At 47.7% G+C, this 15,865-nt stretch overlaps 1 protein-coding gene across 1 annotated transcript in view; it reads left to right on the forward strand.

Annotated features, from left to right (window-relative positions):
• MTFMT (mitochondrial methionyl-tRNA formyltransferase) overlaps positions 1-15,865 on the forward strand; it is a 54,387-nt gene that overhangs the window by 20,294 nt on the left and 18,228 nt on the right. Inside the window, exons 4-6 of the mRNA XM_075346026.1 lie at positions 6,445-6,547; positions 8,909-8,984; positions 9,132-9,223. Coding sequence (XP_075202141.1) covers positions 6,445-6,547; positions 8,909-8,984; positions 9,132-9,223 — 271 coding nt within the window. The remainder of the gene's footprint in view (positions 1-6,444; positions 6,548-8,908; positions 8,985-9,131; positions 9,224-15,865) is intronic.

Raw genomic sequence — 15,865 nt, forward strand, 5'->3', positions numbered from 1 at the left:
TTTTCTCAGTCGTCAGGGCATGGACGCGGGGGAATGGTCTCTTCACCCAGACGTGTTTCGAGAGATCTGTCGCCGCTGGGGAACGCCGGACGTCGATCTTATGGCGTCACGGCACAACTACAAAGTCCCGGCATTCATGGCCCGGTCTCAAGATCACAGAGCTCTGGCGGCGGACGCATTAGTTCAGGATTGGTCGCAGTTTCGACTACCTTATGTATTTCCTCCTCTGGCGATGCTGCCCAGAGTGTTGCGCAAGATCAGGTCCGACTGCCGTCGCGCCATCCTCGTCGCCCCAGATTGGCCGAGGCGGTCGTGGTACCCGGATCTGTGGCATCTCACGGTGGGTCAACCGTGGGCGCTTCCAGACCGCCCAGACTTGCTGTCACAAGGGCCGTTTTTCCATCTGAATTCTGCGGCCCTCAACCTGACTGTGTGGCCATTGAGTCCTGGCTCCTAGCGTCTTCAGGGTTATCTCAAGATGTCATTGCCACCATGAGACAGGCCAGGAAGCCAACGTCCGCTAAGATCTATTACAGGTCTTGGAGGATCTTCTTATCCTGGTGCGCTGATAACGGTTTTACTCCCTGGCCTTTTGCCTTACCCACTTTTCTTTCATTCCTTCAATCCGGAATGGACAAGGGTTTGTCACTCGGTTCTCTCAAGGGACAAGTATCGGCGCTATCCGTATTTTTTCAAAAGCGTCTGGCCAGGCTTCCGCAGGTCCGCACGTTCCTGCAGGGAGTTTGCCACATAGTCCCACCTTACAAGCGTCCGCTGGAACCCTGGGATCTTAACAGGGTGCTATCGGCTCTTCAGAAACCACCTTTCGAGCTGCTGCGGGATGTCTCTTTATCACGTCTTTCGCAGAAGGTGGCATTTCTAGTGGCAGTTACATTACTCCGTAGAGTGTCGGAGCTGGCAGCTTTGTCATGCAAGGCCCCCTTCCTGGTTTTTCACCAGGATAAGGTGGTTCTGCGTCCTGTTCCGGAATTTCTCCCTAAGGTGGTATCTCCTTTTCATCTCAATCAGGATATCTCCTTACCTTCATTTTGCCCTAATCCAATTCACCAATGTGAAAAGGATTTGCACTCATTAGATCTAGTGAGAGCACTACGGTTCTACGTGTCTCGCACGGCGCCCCTGCGCCGTTCAGAGGCGCTCTTTGTCCTTGTCGCTGGCCAGCGTAAGGGTTCGCAGGCTTCCAAGTCAACCTTGGCTCGGTGGATCAAGGAACCGATTCTTGAAGCCTACCGTTCTTCTGGGCTTCCGCTTCCTTCGGGGCTGAAAGCCCATTCTACCAGAGCCGTGGGTGCGTCCTGGGCATTGCGGCACCGGGCTACGGCTCAGCAGGTGTGTCAGGCAGCTACCTGGTCTAGTCTGCACACTTTCACGAAACACTATCAGGTGCATACCTATGCTTCGGCAGACGCCAGTCTAGGTAGGCGAGTCCTTCAGGCGGCGGTTCCCCACCTGTAAGAGGAGGGTCGTTTCGGCTCTTTTTATCGAGGTATTCTTTTACCCACCCAGGGACTGCTTTTGGACGTCCCAATTGTCTGGGTCTCCCAATGGAGCGACAAAGAAGAAGGGAATTTTGTTTACTTACCGTAAATTCCTTTTCTTCTAGCTCCTATTGGGAGACCCAGCACCCGCCCCTGTTCCCTTCGGGCTGGTTGTTCTTTTGTGTATACATGTTGTTCATGTTGAATTGTTCTTTTGGTTCATGGTTTTCAGTTCTCCGAACATCCTTCGGATTGAATTTACCTTAGACCAATTTATAAGTTTCCTCCTTCCTGCTTTTGCACCAAAACTGAGGAGCCCGTGATGCACGGGAGGGTGTATAGGCAGAGGGGAGGGGTTACACTTTTAAAGTGTAATACTTTGTGTGGCCTCCGGAGGCAGAAGCTATACACCCAATTGTCTGGGTCTCCCAATAGGAGCTAGAAGAAAAGGAATTTACGGTAAGTAAACAAAATTCCCTTCTTCCTACTGCCCCTTCTGATCCAGAAACCCTGTAATGAACTGGTATCCCCACCCATCTCTCCTTGTCCTTGGATCTTTTCTCCTCAATACACCCTGTGTCTCCAGAGCTAGACGGCCACCTCATGGCCTCTCCTGTTCCCACCTACTAACACTCTCTCTACTTCTCACTGCTGGAGACATCTCTCAAAATCCTGACTCCCCCCGCCACATCCCTGCAGTAATTTCTAAACCCCATCCACAATCTACCACACACTTTGGCAACCTTTATAACCTTACATTTATTCACCTGGCCCCCGGCTCCCCCAGTCCCACTAACAGGAGCTCTACGGAACGCCCGCTCTGTCTGCACCAAACTTTCCTACATCCATGACCTTTTCATCGCCAACAAACTCCTTCCTCACCATCACTGACACCTGGCTCACCCCCTCCAACACAGCGTTTCCATCTGTCTCACACCCCCCGCCCCAGTAACAAGCACGGTGGAGGAGTTGGTTTGCTCCTGTCTGACAAATGCTCCTTTACCCCAATTCCACTACCACCATCCATTACTCTCCCCTCTTTTGAGGTGTACTCCGTCCGCATTTACTCCCCCCTCCAACCAGCCGTAATTTACTGCCCTCCAGGGCCAGCCACTACCTTTTATGACCACTTCACCACCTGGCTACTACATTTCCTTTCCATCGACATCCCCACTATCATCATGGGTGAGTTCAGCATCTTCATTGACACATCCCAATTATCTGTCTCTAAACCTTTAACACTCACTTCCTCTCTCGGCCTCACCCAATGGTCTTCTGCAGCTACTCACAAAGATGGCCACACACTAGACCTCATCTTCACTCGCCTCTGTTCCCTATCTAACCTCTCTAACTCACCTCTCCTACTTTATGACCACAACCTACTTACATTCTCTTCCCTTTCTTTTTCAAGTACACAACCCCCCTTCACATACTTTCACACCCTCGCAGAAATCTCAAACATCTTGATTTACATTCACTCTGAGTTGGTCCTCCCACTCACAGACATTGCTTCCTTACACGATGCAGATGCTGCTGCCACTTTATATAATACCACAATCTCTGCAGTTCTTGAATCGGCCGCTCCCCTTACGCATACCAAAACCTGCACAATCAACAGGCAACCCTGACACACTAGGCAGACTAAAGAACTAAGACGAGCTTCTATTATTGCTGAGCGGAGATGGAAGAGGTCCCATTCCACAGAGCACTTCATTGCATACAAAGAATCCCTCACCAATTTCAAGTCCACACTCACTGCTGCAAAACAAACCTACTTCTCATCTCTCATATCCTCCCTGTCTCACAACTCTAAACAGCTATTCAACACTTTCAACTCTCTCCTCCGTCCCCCATCGCTACCTCCCTCTCCTCTCAGCGGAAGACTTTGCCTCTTTCTTCAAGCAGAAGCTTGAAAACATCAGAGCAAGCTTTGGCCCACAATCACCAAAGCCCCTGCTCACAACTACTCAGCCTTCTTCCTAAAAATCCAGCTTCTCCACCATGATGGAAGATCATCTCTCCTCTCTACACTCAAGATCACATCTCACCACTTGTGCACGTCACCAGCTCCCATCCCACCTCATCCCCAATCTCACCGCAGTCCTCATACCGACCCTAAAGGCCCCGTCACACGTAACGACATATCTAACGATATATTGCCGGGGTCACGGATTCCATGACGCACATCCGGCATCGTTGGCGACGTTGTTGCGTGTGACACCAACGAGCGACCGTTAACAATCAACAATACTCACCTTATCGTTGATACGTCGTTCATTTTCAAAAAATCGTTGATTGTTGAGGACGCAGGTTGTTCGTCGTTCCCGAGGCAGCACACATCGCTATGTGACACACCTCGGGAATGACTAACTACAGCTTACCTGCGGCCGCCCGCAATAAGGAAGGAAGGAGGTGGGCGGGATGTTACGGCCGCTCATCCCCGCCCCTACGCTTCTATTGGGCGGCCGCTGTGACGCCGCACGAACCGCCCCTTTAGAAAGGAGGCGGTTCGCCGGCAACAGCGACGTTGCTAGGCAGGTAAGTCCGTGTGATGGCTCCGAAAGATATTGTGCGCCACGGGCAGCGATTTTGCGGTTCGACGGGGGAGGGTACGCTCGCAAGCGATCTCTCTAGCGATATCGCTGAGTGTAACGGGGCCTTTACCCATCTCTTCAACCTATCACTAACAACTGGTGTATTCTCTTCATGCTTTAAACATGCCTCTATCACACCCATCCTCAAAAAGCCCTCCCTTGACCCAGCCTCTGTGTCTAGCTATCACCCCATATCACTTCTCCCCTATGCCTCAAAACTACTGGAACAGCATGTCCATCTTGAACTCTCCTCCTGCTCCCTCTTTGACAAGCTACAATCTAGCTTCTGACCGCATCACTCCACTGAAACTGCCCTAACTAAAGTCATCAATGACCTACTAACCGCCAAAGCCAAGCGACACTACTCTGTCCTCCGCCTCCTCCTGGACCTGTCCTCTGACTTCGATTCAGTAGACCATTTCCTCCTACTACAGATTCTGTCATCTCTGGGCATCACAGACTTGGCCCTATCTTTGATCTCTTCATCTTGATCTCGCCCCCTGTGTGTCCCCCCAAAGTTCTGTTCTTGGACCCCTCCTCTTTTCCATCTAGACCTTCGGCCTGGGACAGCTCATAGTCCCATGGCTTTCAGTATCACCTCTACGCTGATGATATGCAGATCTACCTCTGTGGACCTGACATCTCCTCCCTACTAACCAAAATCCCACAATGTCTGTCTGCTATTTTATCCCTCTTCTCTGCACGATTTCTAAAGCTTAAGGCCCTGTGCGCACTAGAAAAGGAATTTTCTTAAGAAAATTCCGCAGGCTCTGAAAGATTACCGCACCCACGGAAAAAAAAAACGCGGCAAACCGAACCCGAAGACCACATGCGGATTTGCTGTGGTTTGTCGCGGTTTTGCCATGAATTTTCACAGGTTCCCTGCGGTTTTTGACCATTATCTATGGCAAAAACCGCAGGTACCTGTGGAAAAGAAGTGACATGCAATTCTTATTGCTGCGGGAATTCTGCAGCCAAACCTGTAGCTGTCAAAATCTGCCTAGTGCACACAGCATTTTTATTTTCCCATAGGTTTTGCTGGTGGATCACTGCAGAAAGGTTATGAACATTTCTGTAGCGAAACATGCAGCAAATCCACGGGAAATCCTCGGTAAAATCCGCCTAGTGCGGCACAGAGCCTAACATGGACAAAACTGAATACATTGTCTTTCCTCCTCCTCACTCAACTCCTCCAAGAAGCTTATCCATCAAAGTTGATGGCTGCTCACTCTCCCCAGTCTCACAAGCTTGTTGCCTCAGAGTAACCCTCGACTCTGCTCTATCCTTCAAACCACACATCCAAGCCCTCTTCAACTCATGCAGACTACAACTCAAAAATATCTCCCGGATCCGTGCCTTCCTTAACCAAGAATCAGCAAAAACACTAGTACGTGCCCTCATCATCTCCCGCCTCGACTACTGCAACCTCCTGCTCTCTGGCTCTCTTCCGACACTCTTGCACCCCTACAATCTATCCTAAACTCTGCAGCCCAACTAATCCACCTGTCCCCCCACTATTCCCCAGCCTCACTACTCTGTCAATCCCTTCACTAGCTTCCCATTGCCCAAAGACTCCAGTTCAAAACACTAACTGTTACATACAAAGCCATCCACAACCGGTCTCCTCCATACATCTGTGACCTAGTCTCCCAGTACCTACCTGCACGCAACCTCAGTTCCTCACAAGATCTTCTCCACTCCTCTCTTATCCCCTCTTCCCACAATCGCATACAAGATTTCTCCTGCACCTCCCCCATACTCTATAACGCTCTACCCCAGCATATCAGACTCTCAACTACCATGGAAAGCTTCAAAAGGAACCTGAAGCCCCACCTCTTCCGACAAGACTACAACCTGCAATAACCCTCTGACCAGCTCACCACCGCGCAACCAGTACCCTCATCCATCCCATGTAGACTGTGAGCCCTCGTGGGCAGGGTCCTCTCTAGTGCTGTACCAGTCTGTGCCTTGTATTGTTAATGATTGTTGTACTTGTTTTTTATGTATACACTTTTTCACTTGTAAAGTACCATGGAATAAATGGTGCTATAATTATTATTGATAATAATACACATATGAATGGTTAATGCCAGAATAATCATTTAGACAATTTCTGGAATATATTATGTAAAATACCACCATCCATTTGCCAATCTGATTTTGCAAGTTGCAGATACAGCACACAAATCATTTTGATGCAAAAACTCCCTTGCTCCCGGCTGTTGTCTTTGCAAATGTATCACTGAGCATGTATTACTGTAATGTCTCTCCACACAGGATGTCAGTCAGGCAGATTGGGATTACAGGCACACTTTACACTCTATTGTTAACTGATTATTGTTTTCCCTTAGGTTTGATGTGGGTCCTATAGTGATGCAGGAGACATTTCCCGTTCCTCCCAAGTGCACCTCTAAGGAGCTGGAGACTGTGATGTCCAAGCAGGGGGCTGAAATGGTAAAGGGTAAATGACATCTTGTCAGGATTTCTAGAAACTAGAGCTGATCGAATGCCCAAAAAACCGGGGCAGGCTTATCACTGACAGACTTAAAAATAAGTCTGATCCGCTCCGGAATCCGGTGCCCATATAAGTCAATGGGGACCGGAATCTGGAGATTAAAAACATTTGTAGAGGGGATGGGGGGGTAGGAGCGCGTGCGGTGTACTCACTGACATGGCGGTACACGTCTTCCGGGTCACGTTTTTCTCTTCTGGAGCAGATAATTCAATATTCAATGTTTGCCCGCCCACCGGTGCGTGTCATTGGTTGCAGTTAGACACGCCCCCACCCTGAGTGTCAGCGTGTCAGCTGACTGCAACCAATCACAGGCGGCAGGACGGCCGGTGGGCGGGGAAAGCAGTGTATCCGTCGCAAGTGTGGCTCCGTTTTTTTTTTTTTTTTTTTATTTAAATAAATAATTAAAAAAAACAGACGTGCGGTCCCCCCTAATTTTCATCCCCAGCCATGGTAATGCCGGCCGGGGGCTGGTATATTCTCAGCCCGGTATTGCCGCATCTATTAGATGTGGCAATCCCGGTACATTACCGGCTCTTCCCGGAGGCGTGATGCGGTGCCAGTCGGGTTAATAGGTTTGTGATCACACGGGCGTCTGTGAGATACCCGCATCACAAACCTGTAAATAAACACACACAGAGAAAAATCCTTTATTTAGAATAAAGTACAAAAGCGCCCTCGTTCACCACTTTATTACCCCAACACCCTGCAGCTCTGGTGTAATCCACACGTCCCACGGAGACACATCTGGCTCTGTTACATATCACACAGCTAGCAGCCGTAAAGCACGGCTGCCAGCTCTAAGTGTAGACACTGACAGCAGAGTCTGACATTCTCTCCTCCGCAGCTCCAGCCCCTCCCTTCCTCAGTGCCGCCTCGTCCCCCGCAGCAGAGGTCCGCTCTCACTGACCTCAGTAGCAGGGAGGGACACTCGCATGACACTCGGCTCTGCTGTACTGCCAGCGTGAGCCGTGTGTCATGCGAGGGAATCGCATCGGTGCACGCGGAGACACAGTGGAGGAGATGGGGACAAAGTGCTCCCTCTATCTTCTCCGCTCCTATGATGCGATTGCAAGATCGCATCACAGTCGCATGACCCTCGGCTGACACCCGCAGCAGAGGGTCATTTGCATATCGCTGTCGCATCGGAAGCGGTAGACAAGTGTACAAGGGCCCTCAGAAGTGTGCGGGTGATGATATGTCAGACTCGTGCGGGTCTGACATGACATCACAAGGCACAGTCTGCCACTGTCTGAACATGAGCGTGCATGTACCTAGAAACACATGCACGCTCCTGTCAGATGTGTGTGCGGCTGTGCTGCGATGTCAGACTTGTGGGAGTTCCTCGCAAGTGTGACTGCTGCCTAAGATAAACCGCATGTGTTTTTTTTTTTAATTTAAATAAATAATTAAAAAACAAACAAACAAAAAACAGACATGCGGTCACCCCCAATTTTCATCCCCAGCCATGATAACACCGGCTAGGAGCTGGTATATTCTCAGCCTGTAGCCACCCTGTATTGCCGCATCTATTAGATGTGACAATTCCGGTGCGATATCGGCTCAACTTGATTGCCCTGGTGCGGTGACAATCATGGTAATAGCAGGGGTTAATAACAGCGCACGGCTGCTACTAAACCCTAGGATTGTGATCACACGGGCGTCTGTGAGACACCCGCATCACAACCTGTAAATTACAGTAAATCAACAAGTCACAGAGAAATCCTTTATTTGTAATAAAGTACAAACGCAGCCTCCTCCTTCACCACTTTATTATCCCAACACAGCCCTGCAGCTCCGGCGTAATCCACACGAGATCCAGCGAAGACACATCCAGCTCTGCTACAAGTCAGAGCGAGCAGCCAGAGAGCATGACTGCCCGCTTTGAGTGCAGCCTATTACTGACCGTGATAAGTGATGACTGCACGGCAGAGCTGTCACAGGCTGGGGGCGCGTCAGCCACGAACCAATCACAGATGAGAAGACGGCCAGTGGGTGGGCAAAACACGGAAATCTGTGTGTATGCGATGGACAGTACAGGAAGTGAAAGCGTGACCCGGAAGCAGTGTGCCGCCATGATATCGAGTCTCTGTAAGCATGAAACGCTCATTTATTTCTGATTTTGTTCATTTTTATTAATTGCCGAATCCAGATAGTGCACCCGGAATCCCACGCCCGGGTGCGGCACAGATATAGCGCTGAAACCGCGCGGATCCGGATATTTACAGTATGGATTCGCTCAGCACTACTAGAAACCCATCCACACACTTGGGTGTCATTTTCATTGTTTTCTTCTCTCTCAGCTTATATCAGTTTTGAAAGATTTACCTGAACGTCTAAGAAATGCCACAGAGCAACCAAAAGACGGAGCAACGTTTGGTGAGTTCTTCTCACTCCCATCCTTGGTCCTTATGAAGACAGTATTCTGCACATATGTGTGTAATTTGTGTCGAGTAAGAAACATTGCAAACCTGGTAAAAGCCAATGACAATGCTGAAGATGTGATTGCTCTCACTTTTTGTTTAGCACCCAAGATAAATGTGGCCATGAGCTGCATCAAGTGGGCAGAACAAACTCCAGAACAGATCATCCATCTAGAACGGGCCATTGGATTTATGGTAACGGTGCATAGTATTCTTTTATTGGGGCTGAATTTTCTTGTCTGATTGTATGCATTATAAAAAGATTGCACACTATGTTTTATAACCACTCATTAGGAAAAGTCATAAAACAGTTGGGCTCTAGTGATTCGAAACTCCATTGATCTAATAATTGGGCTGGTTGTTTATAGGAAAAAAAGAAATTGTGCTGTATCCCCAGTGATTGGGAGTAATGACCGAGTATAGGATTGCTCTGGTGCCAGCAGTCAGAACATTATTATTATAGCGCCATCAATTCTATGGCGCTTTACATGTGAAAGGGGTATACTTAAGGGACAATCTCTTTATCATATCCTGTTTAGCTTAGGGTACTGTAACACTTTAGCGACGCTCCAGCGATCCCACCAGCAATCTGACCTGGTCAGAATCGCTGGTGCGTCGCTACATGGTTGCTGGTGAGCTGTCAATCAGGCAGATCTCACCAGCGACCAGTGACCAGCCAGCAGCGACACGTGGAAGCGATGCTGCGCTTGGTAACTAAGGTAAATATCTGGTAACCAAGCGCTTGGTTACCCGATATTTACCTTGGTTACCAGCGCACACCACTTAGCGCTGGCTCCCTGCACTCCTAGCCAGAGTACACATCGGGTTAATAAGCAAACCGCTTTGCTTATTTACCCGATGTGCACTCCGGCTACGTGTGCAGGGAAGGTAAATATCGGGTAACCAAGCAAAGGGCTTCGCTTGGTTACCCGATATTTACCTTGGTTACAGCTTACCGCAGGCTGCCAGACGCCGGCTCCCTGCTCCCTGCACATTCAGATCGTTGCTCTCTCGCTGTCACACACAGCGATGTGTGCTTCACAGCGGGAGAGCAACGTCCAAAAAATGAACCAGCACTGTGTGTAACGAGCAGCGATTTCACAGCAGGGGCCAGATCGCTGCTTAGTGTCACACACAGCGAGATCGCTAATGAGGTCACTGCTGCGTCACAAAAACAGTTACTCAGCAGCGATCTCGCTATGTGAAAAGTACCCCTTACTCTAAAATTTGAAGGTATGATAAGGACGTAATTTAGGTTGATGCAATCTAGTCATGCATCCCTCTTAAACTGTCTGCAGTCCAAATTATGAGTCACTTGTGGTAGCATGCATGACCACACTTTCACACACACCAGAGAGACGTACTCGGATATGAATAGAAAGTAAGACTGATTTATTTCCGGAAGTGTTACAAATATATATAACCTTATTGGCTAGGTGCCAAGAATACGTAACACGTCTCCTATTGGATAAAGTAGAACAGCTTATTCTGTGATATACAATTTACTGTAATGTGCTTGGTTCCTCATTTATATTAAGCAATGTCAGCATTATTCACTTGTCACAAGAATAGCCCAGACTGTCTGTCTGAGTCTTATGCCAAGAGATATGTGGGGTACAGTTCAAACAACATCTTAAATCTTGTTCTTTATGGATATCTCCATGTAACTCCTATATACTCATAATAATGATAATCACATCCCTAACAGTCCCCCCTTTGGAGATAGCCAAAAAGTCTTTCCTTACGTTTCCAGGTCTATTGATCTGTCCTAATGCTGATGGTTACCTCACTCACATACGAGATACCCCATCCCTTGTGGATGAATCTCCCCACCCAACAGACTATGCATAGGAAGCCAGATCCTGACCGCGTTCTCTAGACTGTCCTCATGGCATTCACCTCCATGAGAACGGTCTATCGACGACTCAATAATTCCGATTAAGACCAAAGTTTAGGGGTCTTCCCCAATGTATTCAATTCTAGGTAAGAATACATTGACATCTACTAAAACAAGACCAGTGAGTACGCATACAACGTTCAACTCACTGCTTAGCATGAAAACCGTACCAGGTAACAGTCAGGGCTCTTTCACCCACTTGTTCCTTAACACTGCACCTGTACATCAGGTCCAAGGTATCAAACATCAATTATTGATGACACGTCACTCATAGGTGTATATATCTCTTGTCCTCCACAGAGTAGATGCTGGCTGCCATCTTGCAGGCTTCAGCGAGAGCACATACATCTGCTTCTTCACAGACAGGCATGCGGGTAGCGACTGCTCTATCAGCACAGCGTCTTCTGCTACCAGCACCATACCCATGTGGAACCGTCTTCTTGATGCACATCTTGATCCATCCGCAAAGATGTTAAGTCAGGGTCCAAAGGTGTATCTGTCACGGTATCGAATCCAGAGTTTCAGCTATGCCAGAGTCGACTACCTCTTCCACCAAGGTGTCAGAGGTGGGACACTCCCCCCTTGGAAGAGGGAGAAGTTCAGCAGGATTAAGGACCCCACACCGAGAGATGGTGACTTTGTCAGGGAGCAGTGATGTCATACGGGCACTGATCTTCAACTGGTGCTTTAGGTAGGTGTTCAATCTGGCTGAGTAGTGTTCAAAGGACTGCTATCTTCTTCCATGGCAAACATGTAGAATGACTTCTGGGCTGGAGATGATGTGATGATACTCTTCTGGTGACTGAGACTGTAACTCAGGTGACTGTGACTACTGCACATCTGTATGTGGGGTGATCTTGTAAGCTGCTAGATTCATCTCCATACGTCTTGCCATTTGAAGGAGGGTGTCTTGGTCTTTACCAGCTGTAGTTTACATGTGGGCTCTCGGAGACCTGATACAAAAGACTATACCCAGGTTTGTAAGAAAGAGCAATGGATGTAACTTTGGGGTCAGGAGAACACTGAAATTCTAAAAAACTAAGATCCCCTAAAACCCCGGGGAAAGAGAAAAGAGCACAAGAGGGTTTGGAAACTACCAAGCAGCACCCCCTGACTACATATACACAACTAGGAAAAAGCAGTGGAGCATATCTACTCTACCTCTCCTGTGCTGACCCTGTAACTGGGGGCCCTGCACTCTCCCTCATCCCGACGGTAGACCTGATGGTGGTCAGGGTCGAGCCTCCAGCGTATCCCTCTCTCCTGTCAGACCCTGTAAACTAAGACACAAAGGATTACTGGGTGCTGCCAACGAAAAACTCTAATATATGTCAACTCCTGATGATCAATGTCCCCTTGGGACCACATGAACCTCCACCCTCTCTATCAGGGAACTCTTGTGCAAGACACCAGGCAGGATAACATACAAGTGAAAATATCTCAAAACTAGGCTAAGTAACAACTGCCATATGCAGAAAAATATTCACTGTCCACCAGGACTAATAGTGAGCAGTCTATATGGTCTACTAAATTGTATAACATACAGAAAAAACAAATATGCAAAAGTGAAGGGAAAAGGTCCACAGGACTATCAGCAATAACCTCTGCTAAGGTTCATTAGTGGAAAAATGGAGTGTGTGTGTACCAGGTCCCTGACTCCCCCCTCTGCAGTCCCTGCTATGTCGGCAATAAACAGAGCAGTGACTTTGGCTGCTAAAACAAAAAAATGGGGAACTGGGTGTCGGCTGGACTAAAAATGGCGTCTAAAGATGAACTATGTAGTGTCTGAGTTAAAACGTCCACTAAAGATAATTACCGATAAGAAACAGCCGCTAAAAGAGGAAGTAGGTGTTGGCCAAAAATGGCGTCTGAAGAGTCCTGGGAGGGAGTGAAAAGAAAGATGTCATGTATTGTGACATCTACATTCAGGAGGTATTCAATCTGTCACCGGGAATATGGATTATATAGGGACCCCTGGGCTGACCCTGTAACTAGGGACCCTGTACTCGCCCTCATCTCGACGGTAGACCTGATGGTGGTCAGGGCCGAGCCTCCAGCGTATCCCTATCTCCTGTCAGCCCCTGCAATAACTATCCCCATACCATACCCCACCCAGGGCTGAGTGACAGAAAGAAATCTACATTCAGAACAGGAAATAATGGGGTGGGCTTACGTGGACACAAGTCCACCCTATTATATCAGCTTATATTTCTTATTTTCACAGACAGGTAAAATACACATAGTGTAGTTGCTAGATTCAGAATTACTCATCAATTCACATCTAGAATTCTCCATTTCAACATACGTGTGTCATTTACAACTAAACTTCACCGAATTTCATTCACAGGACTGAAATGGAAACTAACACTTCCCTGTTTTTTTTTTTTTCCTTTCCTTTCAACTCTCCTACGGTGTTTCACACCAAAAACTGCGTACATTATACATAAAACATCTTCCAGTGTCACTTGGGTGATAAGGTACACGCACCCTCACTGCAAACCTGGCTCCATTACTGGCCAGAAAGAATCCCCAGCTTTAATCTGGGTGAAAACATCTTTCAGGGAAAACTATATATGAGATATTATGTCAGAGAGAGAATTCACGATATACATTCACCTCCATGAGAACGGTCTATCGACTACTCAATAATTCCGATTAAGACCAAAGTTTAGGGGTCTTCCCCAATGTATTCAATTCTAGGTAAGAATACATTGACATCTACTAAAACAAGACCAGTGAGTACGCATACAACGTTCAACTCACTGCTTAGCATGAAAACCGTACCAGGTAACAGTCAGGGCTCTTTCACCCACTTGTTCCTTAACACTGCACCTGTACATCAGGTCCAAGGTATCAAACATCAATTATTGATGACACGTCACTCATAGGTGTATATATCTCAGTGTTCCTTCACAAGGACTGCAGCCTCTTGAGGCTTCCATGTCACATATTTAGGGCGTTCTTGTCTGGGACTATCGGAATAATGGTGCGATGCCATGTGTGGCCTGACGTCCTCAAATAGGACAGCACCTGTGGTTTACCTCTACTAGGGACAGTGTTGGTGGTGGGGTGGATCATTGTTAAATCATTGTCATCTTCCTGACACCCCTCGGTGTCTTCTGCTGCTCCAGCAACAAATAGGCCAGTGGCCTTGGGACTTAAGATGGCCGGAAAAGGGAACTAGGTGCGGCCCAACCTGAAATGACGTCTGGGCAGGCTAGGGAGGGCGTTTGGTGGGCAGGGGGACAAACTACACAAGTCCAACCCTCTGAGGATGACATATAGGGTGGTGGGCATTGCTTTCTAATGGGCTTGGCCACTTCCTGAGGAGCCATTTTCTGAGCTGGTGCATTATAGAAATATCTACCATCTCTATCCCATTCCTCTTTCCAGGCCAATCTTTTAACGTCCTTTGACGTTCTATACCATGCTTCAGCATCCATAAGGAGATCTTTATCTTTCAAGATCCCTCGCTTGTTTAACAAAAGATCTTTCCATTCCTTCTCGTTCGCTTACTAATTCTTCTGCCGTTAACTTGACAGGTGTGGACTGATTAGACCCCATGCTTCAAGGGTATACGACCCAAAACTAACACGTCAATCTGGATGTCTGCTATGCCGTAATCCACTTCCTCTTCTGGACCAGCGATTTTACACATCCACAGAATACACAGAATACACAGAATTTCTATCTCAGTCCACAAACCAGGTTGTCCTACCAGGAGGGGGTGTCACGTGGGTGATAGATACTAAATTCACCCTCACTATCTCTTACTTCATGTACCAGCAACCTCTGTTCACACTATATACACCTTATTTGAACGGTCCGTCCAGAACATCAATTATACTGTTTAAAACCAAAGTCAAGGGATTTTGCCAATGTTCCTCCTACCTAGGATCGCGGAGAACATCAAATACAGTCAGGGTCTCACCATGACGCTGTACCGGCCAAAACCAATCCCCCTATCGTCTCCTCTCTGTGGAAGACGCACTAGGATACAGTCAGGGTCTCTTACCGTAACTCTGTACCTAGCCTTCAGTCTTTATCAATTACTGACTATCAACCGGACACGTTACCCACACCCGTGTATACTCTATATACTCAGACAGCATACTTCAAAGTACATCTTCAGAGTTTATTTTTTTCTTCACTCAAAGACAGCTCTCACTACATTACGTGACACTTCCTCTTTTTGCATAAACCAGTATATACGAACAAAGCACACAGAACTTCACGGTTCTCGTAACCAGCAAGTACTCCACCTGCTGCAAATAGACAGACATTTTTACACCGGTAGACACAGGTCAATACAATGACATAACAATAAGGACACTATATACACCATCCAGGTGGCTGATCTCACCTGCAGATATAACCATATATATCCATATATATGTATCCAGCGTATATCACAACTTCCTCATTTTCCTCTACTTTCAACTCAGAGGAAAACGAAACTATAGAACTTCTGCTTTTCTCAAAGAGCAGACAAAAACCACATTACATAAATTACAGACAGCTTAAGGTGAACCTGACCACCTTGGTGTGAGATCTCTTAGGACGGCTTATCTCATTCGAGATGGCGGTCATTAGGTGTCTAGACTGGGACAGCCCAACCCCCCCTTCGAAATGCAAGTACACGCAAGAGGTTTGCAAGGTGAGATTATACAAAGGATCTCACCTGCAGCTGGAGTTGCGCAATTCTCCACCTCTCGTGTAGTTGCCTTCCGACTGAAGGTGTCAGCATGGCTGTCCGCCATCTAGAGCTCCGTCCTAAGGTTCGTTGGGCGCCAAATGATGTGGACGTAATTTAGGTTGATGCAATCTAGTCATGCATCCCTCTTAAACTGTCTGCAGTCCAAATTATGAGTCACTTGTGGTAGCATGCATGACCACACTTTCACACACACCAGAGAGACGTACTCGGATATGAATAGAAA

Source organism: Anomaloglossus baeobatrachus, chromosome 4 (genome assembly GCF_048569485.1).
Source record: "Anomaloglossus baeobatrachus isolate aAnoBae1 chromosome 4, aAnoBae1.hap1, whole genome shotgun sequence".
Classification (NCBI taxonomy): Eukaryota; Metazoa; Chordata; class Amphibia; order Anura; family Aromobatidae; genus Anomaloglossus; species Anomaloglossus baeobatrachus.